This window comes from Zophobas morio, unplaced genomic scaffold (assembly GCF_036711695.1).
Source record: "Zophobas morio isolate AGI-343-1 ecotype UQ-CSIRO unplaced genomic scaffold, CSIRO_AGI_Zmor_V1 ptg000024l, whole genome shotgun sequence".
NCBI lineage: Eukaryota > Metazoa > Arthropoda > Insecta > Coleoptera > Tenebrionidae > Zophobas > Zophobas morio.
In genome coordinates this window covers 1,443,282-1,455,670 of record NW_026972129.1, presented here as the reverse complement: position 1 = coordinate 1,455,670, position 12,389 = coordinate 1,443,282, and the positions used below count along the sequence as shown (strand labels likewise).

The 12,389-nt window shown below is 37.3% G+C and overlaps 2 protein-coding genes across 2 annotated transcripts; both read right to left on the bottom strand.

Moving 5' to 3' along the window:
* Window positions 1-5,440: 5,440 nt before the first annotated feature.
* On the bottom strand, window positions 5,441-6,575 carry LOC135135278 (putative nuclease HARBI1). Its single transcript, XM_064064305.1, has 5 exons — window positions 6,360-6,575; window positions 6,059-6,255; window positions 5,862-6,009; window positions 5,644-5,792; window positions 5,441-5,579 (listed from the first exon to the last, which is right to left on the bottom strand). The coding sequence occupies exons 1-4, from the start codon at window positions 6,573-6,575 to the stop codon at window positions 5,682-5,684; spliced, it is 672 nt and encodes a 223-aa protein (XP_063920375.1). The 3' UTR covers window positions 5,441-5,579; window positions 5,644-5,681.
* Window positions 6,576-7,423: 848 nt separating this feature from the next.
* On the bottom strand, window positions 7,424-8,404 carry LOC135135277 (tyrosine recombinase XerD-like). The gene is made up of 2 exons (XM_064064304.1): window positions 8,163-8,404; window positions 7,424-8,108 (listed from the first exon to the last, which is right to left on the bottom strand). Exons 1-2 carry the CDS (start codon window positions 8,402-8,404, stop codon window positions 7,424-7,426), a joined length of 927 nt encoding a protein of 308 aa, XP_063920374.1.
* Between the last annotated feature and the right edge of the window lie 3,985 nt (window positions 8,405-12,389).

Here is a 12,389-nt window from a genome sequence, read left to right as displayed (position 1 = left end):
TTGTTAAAATTTTATGAACTTAATTATTATTAGAAAAAGAATAAGGGAGCAGTACGGCTCAGATGGCCCCTAGCGCGGCACAGCGATATTGCGAATGAAGCAACGCTGTCCGCAGTCACTTTGTGGATGCGTGGCCAAATCGCCATACCTATCTGAGCGGCTCGGTACGGCTCCGCCCTCGACACCCATGGGTAAAAGAGGGTAAAAAATTATGTATGTATGTAGAAAAAGGATAGGAATATAAAAATCAAGGTTGTTTAGATAAATCAAACGATTTTATGATATTCGACCTTGACTGTGCTAGTCATCTAAACACTCTGAATTATGATCCCACTTCCTGTTAAGGGTGTGTAACTTAACTCTTCCGCACCGGGCACACCAGTGACTTAAGCAACGGACCAAAACGTTACACGTTGTAGGACGAAAAGGAAAAACCAAACAAAAGCGAATATTGGTGCAATAAAATAAATCTCCGAAATTGCTGGACCGATTGTCAAATTTTGTATGTAGGTATGTTAGAAATATCGTGTAGATGTTTAACACAATTTTGCTAATTATCCCCACCAACAAATTGGTTACGACCTATTTATGCACGTGGTGGGGGAAACCGTCGTGGTTGAAGCTGATTGGTCGGCTCCAGGCGGAGTGGGGATCATCGTGCTCATCTCCCCCCAGAAGCGAAACTCATTTGACGGGAAGAATTTGGTTACGGCCTATTTATACACGTGGTGGGGGAGATGAACGAGCACGATGAACCCCACTCCGCCTGGAGCCGGCCAATCAGCTTCAACCACGACGTTTTCCCCCACCACGTGTATAAATAGGCCGTAACCAAATTCTTCCGTTCAAAAGAGTTTCGCCTCTGGTATGGTTGACATACTGAGTTACCATGCTCTTTTGCCTTATTCTTAACCCTGCTCCTGAAGATGGCACTTACGAAAGTGTGCGAAACGTTGAACCCAAAAACTCAATTTACACGGTTCCAACCCGGAAAACGATGATTCTGACCGTGAAAGCCTCCGAAATTATATGCACAATATAATAACATTTTACCATTAGCGTAAGACATTTGTGTCAAAAAGAATAGCGTAATAGGTATATTTAAAAGAACATTTTTTTTTATTAAGTGACTGACCGAACAAACAAAACAATAAAAAAAATAAAATACAATAGCTACAATGGTCACTAAGGCTCCACGCACGAATTGTTTGACAAAACTCAACCGGTACAATTGAACAATCAAAATTAATAGGTCGATTCTGTAACAATCAGTTAACATTATGTTATTTTAAATTTCTGTTATTAAAATTGCTATGTTATCAGGACGTTAACATAAAACAAGAAATGTCGTATTCTGTAAACCGTTATGTTAGTACCTAAATAACAGATGTGTCATTTGTCCGAAAATGTTATTTTTCGAAGTAATGACACCATTTTCATAATCTGTCACTGGCAAACATAAATACAGGACGAAAATGTGTTTTTTCATAACATTTTTGCTTAGTAGATATTATCGCTTCTGCTGTCGTTGGGAACTAAGTAGATCCAGACAGGCATTAAAATTTCACTAATTAGGTGACAAATTTAAGTCATGACCCTGCTAACCGATGGTTGACTCATGGCAACAGAAGAAGACATTCTTACGCAGTGTTGGTATGGAGCCATGGCCTAAAAAGTTCAATGTGGCTAAAATATTTAAGTATTCCGGAATACCACTGGCACGTAGATTTTCCAAATGAAGTTGCAACCTCTTCAGTAAGAAACGGGTCATATTTTTGCTAAAATGAAAGGACTTTCTAAATTCCGTCTCTGTTAAATTTTCAAAGGAATTTTGATTGTCGCGAAGCTCCTTCAGCCGAATTCTCATTCTGTACATACAGGGTGTCTCAGAAATAAGTACATTAATTTTAACCAGTAACAGAACTCGTGAAACGGAACAACTTTTTTATCTAACATTTTTTCGAAAACTCAAGTCGAATTTCGAATTTTCCCACCCATATATTCACGAGCCGTCTATGTTCACCTTAAATAATAACTTAAAAATAATAGCAACACTACAACAATGAAGAAGGTACCGTAGCAACCGTTTTGACACTGACAATTATTTTTATGTCAATGTTATTAAACGTTGTCTCTTTAAAGTTTGTTTGGCACAGATTTCTAATTTATAGACGAAATGTGTTGAAATGGCTTTGTTTTCAAATCTGGAATGCACCGATATCGTTTTAACGTACGGTGAAGCTCGGAGAAACGGCACTCGCGCCCAACGAATTTTTTCAGAAAATCTCCCAAATCGTCGTCTGCCAAATGTGCGCAGTTTTAAGAACGTTGCAGCATTTTCGAGAGTACGGATCTTTTAAACCTGGATCTCAGGATCGGGGTGAGTTACGTTGTAATAGAATTGCTAATATTGAAGAGGCTGTTTTGAAGAGTGGCGAAGTTCGACCGGGCACTAGCACGTATCACTGTCTAGTGTGATGTATCGGAGAGTAGTATTTGGAGGATACTCAGAGAACAAATGTACACCTTTCAGGACCAGAAAGTTCAGTTATTGAAACTAACAGACTTACCACGTAGGCAAGACTTTTGTGAGTGGGTTAATAGAAAAATAAACGAACAAGCAAATTTTGTATCTCTTATACCTTCAACTGATGAGCTCGGTTACACGAGGAAAGGTGTTCAACACCCACATTTGGGCCGATGAAATTCCGTACGCCATTAGGGAGCAATTTCTCTCTAAATGTTTGTCACATTGACAAGATTAGGAAAATACGTATCCTAGTAACTGTTTTTGACCATAAATTATTAATTATAATAATTATTGGTGTCCATGGGTGACTGAGGATCCATGGGCGGGTAACCTTAATTGGGGTATAACTTTAACAATTTTTAACTTGATAATTAAAAAGTTCTTGACAAAACTCTACTAAAAAAAGTTGTTGAGTTCAATGAGCTCTATAACTGATTAAAATTAATGTACTTATTTCTGAGACACCCTGTATAATACATGTACTGTTATATTTTTAGTAATACTATGATATGAAAGGCCTACCGTTGAATTTCGTCTTCTAATAATAAGTAACCGAAGACGGGTAGAAAATCATCCACTTCTGTCATTTTACTTCTTTTGCCACCTCAGTCAAATTTGTGATATTATTAATTAATAAACCTCAAAATAACCGCATTATGTTAATAACATTGATTCAAATGTCTCTGTTATTTTACAGAGTATTTTAATAACATAATGTTATTAACATAACAGAAAGAACCTTAGCGAATTGCAATTTATGTTAAATATGTTATTACATAGCAACAACAGAATGTTAGCTGTGTTTACATAGTGATAACAGAATGTTATTAACATAACAAGTTACAGAATCGATCTATTAAACCTAATTTCACAAACAAATATATGCAGGTGTCCTAGAAATAACTTGTGAAACGGAACAACTTTTTCATATGGTATTTTTTCGAAAACTCAAGTCGAATTTACAATTTTCCCACCCATATATTCACGAACCGTCTATGTTCACCTGCAATAATAACAAGACTACAACAATAAAGGAGGCATCCTAGCAACAGTTTTGACACTGACAATTATTTTTACGTCAAGTGTATGTCGTCTCTTTGAAGTTTGTTTGGCACAGATTTCTAATTTATACACGAAATCTGTTGAAATGGCTTTGTTTTTTAATCTTGAATACACCGATATCGTTTTAGTCTGGGATGAGGTTTGGGGAAACGGCGCTTGCGCTCAAAGAATTTTTTCAGGAAACCTCCCAAATCGTCTGCCAGATGTGCGCGCTTTTAAGAACGTTGCACAGCGTCTTCGAGAATACGGATGTTTTTTGAACTTGGAGCTCAGGATTGGGGTAGATTACGTAGTAATACAATTGCTAATATTGAAGAGGCTGTTTTGGAGGGTCGAAGCTCGCCCGGGAAGTGGCACGCATCACTAGACTATGATGTACGGTGTATCGGGGAGTAGCATTTGTAGGATGCTCAGAAAACAACTGTACCCTTTTCAGAACAAGAAACTTCCGTTATTGAAACCAACAGACTTACCACGTAGGCAAAACTTTTGTGAGTGGGTTAATAGAAAAATAAACGAACAAGCAAATTTTGTATCTCTTATACCATCAACTGGGACCCTACTCTTGACTTCGCTGAGTTTTCTCACTGGTGACAAAAGTCATGTGTTTCACGAAAATATGTGGCAACTCCGTGGGAATTAAAATGTATCGAACTATCGAGAGAATAACAATTGATAAATGACAAATTTTTTTGAAGTTTGGGTGCAAAAACTTTTAATAATCGACGCTAATGAAAATAACCGAAATACAAAAAGACATCTTGCTGAATTTTGTCAAAGGTAATCCAGATTTGGCGTCTGGGAAGTTTTCCGCAACTTTTACAAAAAAAAGGCAGAAGAGTTGTGGAAAACTGTTGCCGACGAATTAAACGCCACCGTAGGTCCGGAAAAAGAGTGGAAACCATGGAGGAAGGTAAGATCAATTTAAACAGGGAAGAATGTAAATGATTAAAATAAGATTTTTAACTAATTTTAGACATGGCAAAATATGTGCATCCGAACGAAACAAAAGTCGGCGGCAAATTATAAAGAGATGCGAGTGACTGGAGGTGGTGTTGCCAACGTTCAAGCACTAACAGGTGTGGAGAAAGCTATTTCCGAACTATTATCACCAGTTGTAATTTCTGGGCTCAACATTCCCATTCCTCAACCAACATGGGATGTTCCAGAAAGTGAAGCAGGACCAAACACTAACCCAGAGGTTATTTTCACCAAATGGCTCTGACGTCTCGCCACCGCCATCGCCTGTACCGGTAGTGAATTCACAGACAAGAAGATTTAAAAAAAGAAAGCCCTCAACCCCTTATGTAGAACACAACGAGTATCTTAAAAAAAAACTATTTATTAAGGAACAATATTATAAAGAAAAATTACAAATTTTAAAATCCATTGCTTTAAGTTTAGAGAAAATTTCAAATAAGTAAAAAAAAAACTTTTGTTGGGTTATATATAATTTTTTGAAATATAGATTGTGATAATTGTAATTGTATTATAATAATTGTAATGTTCAAAACTGTATTTAATTATTTCTGAACCTAACGCAAATTACACGTACCCAGTTACCACGTCCGGCAACTAACTCTGGGTTAACGCGTGCTTAGGCTTGTTCTTCTTGAAGCCCATGTACATCATCAAATAATCCTAAAAATAAATATTAAAATTTTCTGAGTTATTATCTAGACGATTTCAGTACCATCACGAATATTAATTTCTTCCAAATCTTCAGGTGGAGGAATGTTATTTTCAATGCACAAATTGTGCAAAACCACACAAGCGTTTATGATTTTTCCGGCTACTTCTGGCCTATAACGCAACACTCGATCTTTTAAACAACATCTGAATCTTCCTTTCAATAACCCATTGCATCGTTCTACCAAACTTCTGACTCTCTTATGTTGTATGTTAAAACGATACTCAGATGTGTTTTCTTGTGGTTCTGGTCGTACTGGTGTTAGCAGCCATGACCTAAGCGGATAGCCAGAATCTCCTGATAAACATGTACACAATTTAATATACATAACTATGTACACATGTATGTACGACGAAAATACCTAATAAGAAAAAATCCAAATTTCCTGTTTGGTGAATGTCACGTAATACATATATCCTGAACAGGACTATTACTCCAAATGAAGGAATCATGAGTACTTCCAGGATATGAAGCCACAACATTCATAATTTTTAATCTGGAATCACATATCTAAAGAAATAAAAGAACGCGTTTCTTTAGTTACGGAGCAACTCGGAATTCGTTTTGCTTACCACTTACCAATTGGCAATTTATTGAGTGAAAACCTTTCCTGTTAACAAAAGCTTTTTCTGGTAAAAGTGGATTGTTTTTGGGGGGAGGTACAATGGCTATATGGGTACAGTCTATGCATCCTATTACTCCAGCAAATCCGAAATCGTTATAAAATCTATTAGAAAATCTTCTAGCTATAATTGGAAATAAAATGTACTACTTACTGAATTCTTTTAGTGTGAAGCTCTTGGAAATTTCTGGGAAACTTAATAACTGTATTTAAAATCTCTGGTCTGTTCAGTGCTTCTGTAACTTCTCGGACACTTTGGCTTACACTTTGTTGGGAGACCCCGATGTAAGCATTATATCCAACATCTGCCTGATAGCTACCACCAGCATAAAAACGCAAGGCTGCAAGAACCTAAAAATTTGATCTAGAAACTACCTTTTTCTTAAACGTTTACTTTTTATAGAGTACCTAACATACTTAAATGAAGACAGTTTTGTAACAGAGATAGGACTTACCCGTGTATTAACAGCTATATCTGTCGATCTTCGTTTTGGTCGCATATATGGCTCCACTAAACTAACAATATAATTAAACAGTCTCTTATTAACCCTAAATAACTTGATAAATTGTTTTTCGGGCAATTCAGTTAAGGGATTGCCAGTACGTCGCGAAGGGGGTTCCAAACCCTCAACATCTTCGTTTAAAATATTTTGCATTATAAAATCATCCATTTTTTTTTAAATTTAACCACCAAAAAAAAAAAACGAACCAAAATAGTAACAGCACACGTTAAAATACTTAAGAATGTAAAAAACACACAAACACGTACAAATTTCTGCCAAAATGACAAATCTCATCGAAAAAATATCAACTGTTTAAAGTCACGCGTTTCCATGTGAGTTTTATCATCGCTGACTTGAATCATTGTGTCAAGAGTAGACTTTTAAAAAATTTCACTAAAATCACGTCATTTCAAAAAAGTCACAAATGGGAAAACTCACTCGGTCAAGAGTATAAGCTCCCTGATTAGGCCACATTTGGACCGATGAAATTCCTTACGCCATTAGGGAGCAGCACTTTCAGTTTCTCTGGAAATGTTCGTCATGTTGACATGATTAGAAAAATACTTATCCTAGTAACTGTTTTTGACCATAAATTATATTTATTCAATTTTGACATGTAAACAAACGTTTATTTTGCCGTCAGTAGGCCACTAAAGTTTTGGTTTATCCGATAGCGCCATAAAATTTTTAAACCGCTAGCGAAATAAAATTTTTATTTTGCTGTTTTAAAACCATGGTTACGATCAAATTAATAAAATTAAAAGTCACCAAATGTTTATTAAGCAATCAATTACATTCAACAATTTAATAATTAATCAACGCATTAAATTCCTCAAATCACTAATTGAAGCGTTGTCTAACAAAAAAATATTACAATTTTGGATGCTTCCAGGCTCAAATTTAGCCATTGTTGAGCCAGTCGTAGTATTATTTACAATGGTTCTGAAACCATCAGCCGGATTATCAGCAGACACAATATTTGTATTACTCATAGGCGCTAGAACCACACTCGAACATTATGGTACGTCAGAAATGTCGACGTTTGACGTAGAGCTGCTGCTTCCAAAAATTTTCTTACATGTTTGGTTCTTTTTCTCCACAGAATCAACAATGTAATTTTCTGCCACGCTAGTGGAGCTCCAACCCCCATGTTTTTTCAATTCTAGGATGTCTGCTCCACCATTAACAAGGAGGGAAGCTGATGTTCTCCGAAATGAATGACCAGTGTATAATTGTGGATTCACAAGACCCAGAAATGATGCAATAACGGACGGCATCTTGCGAATTTTATTTTCTCCAACTGGCTGCACCGTACACCTTCCCTTCTGATAATTTAAAAAAAGTCGTTTATTCGGCACATTCTTCGGGCGTAATTCCAGATACTTCTTAAATATATCTAAGGCCTTCACAACTGTTTCATTAATAATGGTAAATATTCGGGGTTTATTCGTTTTAGTGTCGGGGAGGGTGATCACCATAACGCTACCACGATCATCAATATCATCGATTTTCATGTTAGTGAGTTCAGCAATTCGACAACCTCCAGCTATTCCCACAACAAGAATCATCTTAACTAATAGGTAAACTTCATCGGGTGCTTCTATGACGAAGCGGAGGACTTCCTCTCGGTCTAGAACTTTTGATTTTTTGCTCCTGTAGCCCCGTGATTTTTGTTTGAGTAATGCTTTAACTTTTGGAAACCTACGACAACAATAAAATTACAAGAGCTGCAAAATTTCATTCGACATTACTCACCTACCAATATCGATATTTTCAAAAGCAATTAGGCACGCTTTTATCATGGAGCAATAATTCCACATCGACGAAGGGGCAGCATTTTTTGATTGATCTTGCAGATAATTCAGAATTACCATTTCTGTAATTTCGCCAATGCCTTGCTGCTCTTTCCATCTAAGGAACTTTTGACACACTTTCTTATAAACATCTCTGCTCTTTTCTGGGAGCAAGTTTTCCATAATTTCGTTGGAATCTTGCATGATTTTGCAATTTTTAGATAATTTTAGTTTGTTTAAAACAAACAAACACCGTCGCCAGAGTCACATACTACACACACACACCTGATATTGTACACTAATTTTTACGCATATAAAACTTTTATTTGGTCGCTGTCAATTCTGACGTTTCTCGAATGTGAACTTTGAATCACTAATTTTTTCACAATTTGGGACTTGAGGTTGTCAAAATTGAATAAAAGTTTGTATTACACTCGCGGTTAAAATGAGTGTTTAACTCGGGGTCTTAAGGCGCTCGCGGCATACGCCGCTCTCGCCTTAAACTGACCGCTCATTAAACATTCACTTTAACCGCTTGTATAATAAATAACTATTATGTCATCCTTTATTATTATTTTTCAATAACAACCTTTATTTAATACGCGTTACAATGTAAATAACGGTCTAGGGCGTACTTTATATAAATTTATTCTTTTTGCTTTATTTCAAAAGTACAATTAGTAAAGTGACCTGAAAAATTAACACCTTTGGAATCTGTAACACTTGAAAATTGACTTGACGTTTTGATGTCAACTGACTTGTTTACGCCACAAATTAAACCAGCATTCTTCCGTTTGGAACATTCGCTATCATCCACGTATCCTTCTGCCACTGTGGAACTTTTCCAACCTCCTAGTTGCTTCAAATTTAATACGCTTCCTCCAGCATTGGCATGTAATGTCGCAGCAGTTCGTCGCAGGCAATGACCAGTATAGCTTTTAGCATCAGGCAAACCCAAAAATGCGGCGATCTTGGATGGTATAGCCCCTATAGTATTCTTACCCACGGGTTGTGCAGTACATCGACCCCCACGTAGGCATAAAAAAAATCTGTCATTTGTCTCATGTAATGGTCGACGAGATATGTAGCTGCGAATCAACCGCAAAGCATCCATTTCGTTGTCCTCAATGACCATGAAGCTTCTTGGTTTATCATTTTTCGAAGCTGGTATATTGACGAGTATGTGTTCACCCATATCACGAACATCGCTGCGCTTCATTTTTACAAGCTCATCCCTTCTACACGCTCCAAACACACCCTTCACCAAAGCGATTTTAATCATCAGAAAAGATTCATCTGAAGCGTTTTTAAGGAACGTTAAGACCTGTTCCCGTGTTAGTACCTTTGATTTTTTTGGTTGGTAGCCTTTTGAGCGTTGCTTTAAATAGGCCTCCAACTGGGAAAACTTTTTAGCACTATTCACCACTTTTTTAACCATTAATTCTTTCCTTAACATAGAAAATTTAGTCCACAACGAATTCGGAGAAAAATCCGCAGTTAGCTCTTGAAAATAAGCAAGCAGAACGGTTTCATTTACGGTCTTTACTGAATTGTCGTTTGTCCATTGAATGAAACGGGAATATTCTTTTTCGTAAACAGATTTCGATTTCACTGGAATTATTCCTTCCACAGCTTTTGCAGCACTTGCCAAAACACGTCCCGGCAAGTTTTCGTCGCACATTTTGTAATATTGCACCTGTCACAATTTTTCATTTAGTAAACAACGCCGTTGCTAGTGACCAAGGTAGGCCGATTTTTCCGTTAAATTACGGGAATAAGCTTTTTTTTGGAATTTTGTGTTTATAAACTTTTGCTGGTAAGGATGACATAAAATGTTGAAGGCACCACGGGGGTTATGAACATAACACCCTCGGCCGACGTACTTTCCCTCGGGCGGGACGCCCTCGGAAGTACACTGTCGACCTCGCGCGTTATTTATTTCATAACGTCCTAAATACCTTAATAACTATAATTACTAGCTGACCCGGCAGACTTCGTACTGCCTCAATCGATAAATAAAAGACCTAAACTTTTGTATAAAATAATTTTAAAACAAACAAAACGAATCCGTATTTAATAAAAAAGCATATTGTAAATGAAGCATGAAGTTTTATTATTATTTTCGACACATCATGTTGCTTAATTACAAAATAGAGTTTTCCTGAGATACTGGCTATTTATAAGGTTTAAATTTGATACTGACAGACACACACTGCTATGATACAGTTTGTTAATCAATTTAAAGCTTTCTCATAAACTATATTTTTTGTTTTGTTTTGTGGTGCGTAAATAAACAAAGACGGTTTTCCGACACGCGAACACGCGACGTATAATTGTCCATGCGCGAGACAGGGAAACTCCAAGTTGATTCCGCAAACTTCTAACGACTGTCCTTACGATTTATTTATGGTCATCGCAAAGGCCAGACGTAGTGGAAATTGTAACCGTTTAAAATCGAATGGTAAATCCGTTGGAATCATCGGTATCCGCGGGATCAAGACATCCTCTCCTTTGTATTTTCCTTTTATGATTGTTGTCTCAATGACGTTATTTATCAGCTTTTTCACAACCAGTCTTGTTCCATTGCACAGTTGAGGTTGATTAATGCATGATGACAACTGACCTTATTTTTAACTGCAAATTGTGAGGTGGTAATCCAGACAATTCCAATGAATTTAAAAACTCCGTGGGATAGTTGACTACGTCATCCTGGTTCATAACGGTGTCGACTGATTTGAAGGAAACCAACTGTCCTGGAAGAAAATTCTGAATGGTCGCATTGAGATCCTCGACATCTTTATTTTTCGCCGCCAATATTGCTCGTTCACCCAGCCAATTATGGTTATTGAACTTTTGCGCTATATCTGGGAAAACACGCTGAATAAGCTCCTCTTTTGAGTCTGTGATGTGACAGAAATCTGTGGGTAACGGGATGAATCCGGTCGAGGTGTCCACTGCAACTTTATTATTTCCAATGTCTAACAGCTGCTTCGCAAACACATTCGCAGTTTCATCTTGTTGCAAAAATACTCGCATGTTAGTTGTTAATTGGAGTGTCTTTACATACTGCCACAAATTCGATGATTTTAGGCATGCATTTAGTTCATCAGCAACAGTTGATCGGGGAATAACTGGAAGAGTCTGACGAAAATCACCTGACAACAGAATCATGGCCCCACCAAAAATATTTTGGTTGTCACGAAGATCTTTCAACTTTCTGTCTAGTGCCTCCAGTGACCTCTTATGGGCCATTGTGCATTCATCCCATACAATCAATTTGCATACCTGTAGGATCTTGGCCATTGCGCTATTTTTGGCGATGTTGCAAATTGGTGTTTCGGTGATTTGCATGTTTAATGGTAATTTCAAGGCAGAATGTGCAGTTCGCCCGCCTTCTAGCAGAGTCGCAGCTATTCCAGATGAAGCCAACGCTAGAGCAACATCATTTCGCGATCTGATCCTCGCCAAAAGCAATGAAATTAAGAACGTTTTTCCGGTTCCTCTGGGAGCATCAAGGAAATAAATTCCACCAGATCCACTGTTCACAGCTTCTATCAAAGTGTTGTACGCAATTTTTTGTTGTTGATTTAATTGTGGAACATTTGTACGAACTGTTTCGGCCAATGTTTCAATGTCGTACTGTTGTTCTCTTTGCAACTCGTGGTTTAATGCATCGTGCATATGACGATTCGGTGCTGTCATTCCCAAACACGACAATACTTTATTTGCCATCAATAAACACATATCATTTATCATGATCAATGTCTCATTGTAAATTTCTGTAGTCATTTGTAGTGTAGGATTCAAAGTTTGACGGCGCACACGATGCAAAACATCCTCAGACATGTCATCTCTATACTTAACCCACAAATCTTTTGGATTCGAGGGGAAACATGTCGATATGATAATCGCAAACAATGTACGAATTTGATGCGGCAATGAAGATATTACGGAATCCTTGAGCGTATCATCCCAGTGCGAATCGTTCTCAAGTAAATGCAATAGTTCACATGTCTCACGGTAAGTCGCACACAGCTGTCCATTAACTGTTCTCAGTTGTTTAAACGATATCGGACCACGAACATTCACCAACAACAACCGCAAATAATAACATTCATCGTTATTTGGATGTACTGTGTAGATGCGACCCAGAGCGTCTGAAAAAAATACATTTGGATGTCCTTCAACT

What these genes read in the sequence shown, in the direction of transcription:
- LOC135135278 (XM_064064305.1), bottom strand. Translation starts at nt 6,575, where the DNA reads ATGGATGATTTTATAATGCAAAATATTTTAAACGAAGATGTTGAGGGT. An exon ending in ATATAGCTGTTAATACACGG is followed by an intron (nt 6,256 to 6,359) that starts GTAAGTCCTATC and finishes TCAAATTTTTAG; the next exon opens with GTTCTTGCAGCCTTGCGTTT. An exon ending in CTTCACACTAAAAGAATTCA is followed by an intron (nt 6,010 to 6,058) that starts GTAAGTAGTACA and finishes ATTTTCTAATAG; the next exon opens with ATTTTATAACGATTTCGGAT.
- LOC135135277 (XM_064064304.1), bottom strand. Translation starts at nt 8,404, where the DNA reads ATGCAAGATTCCAACGAAATTATGGAAAACTTGCTCCCAGAAAAGAGC. An exon ending in GAAAATATCGATATTGGTAG is followed by an intron (nt 8,109 to 8,162) that starts GTGAGTAATGTC and finishes TTGTTGTCGTAG; the next exon opens with GTTTCCAAAAGTTAAAGCAT.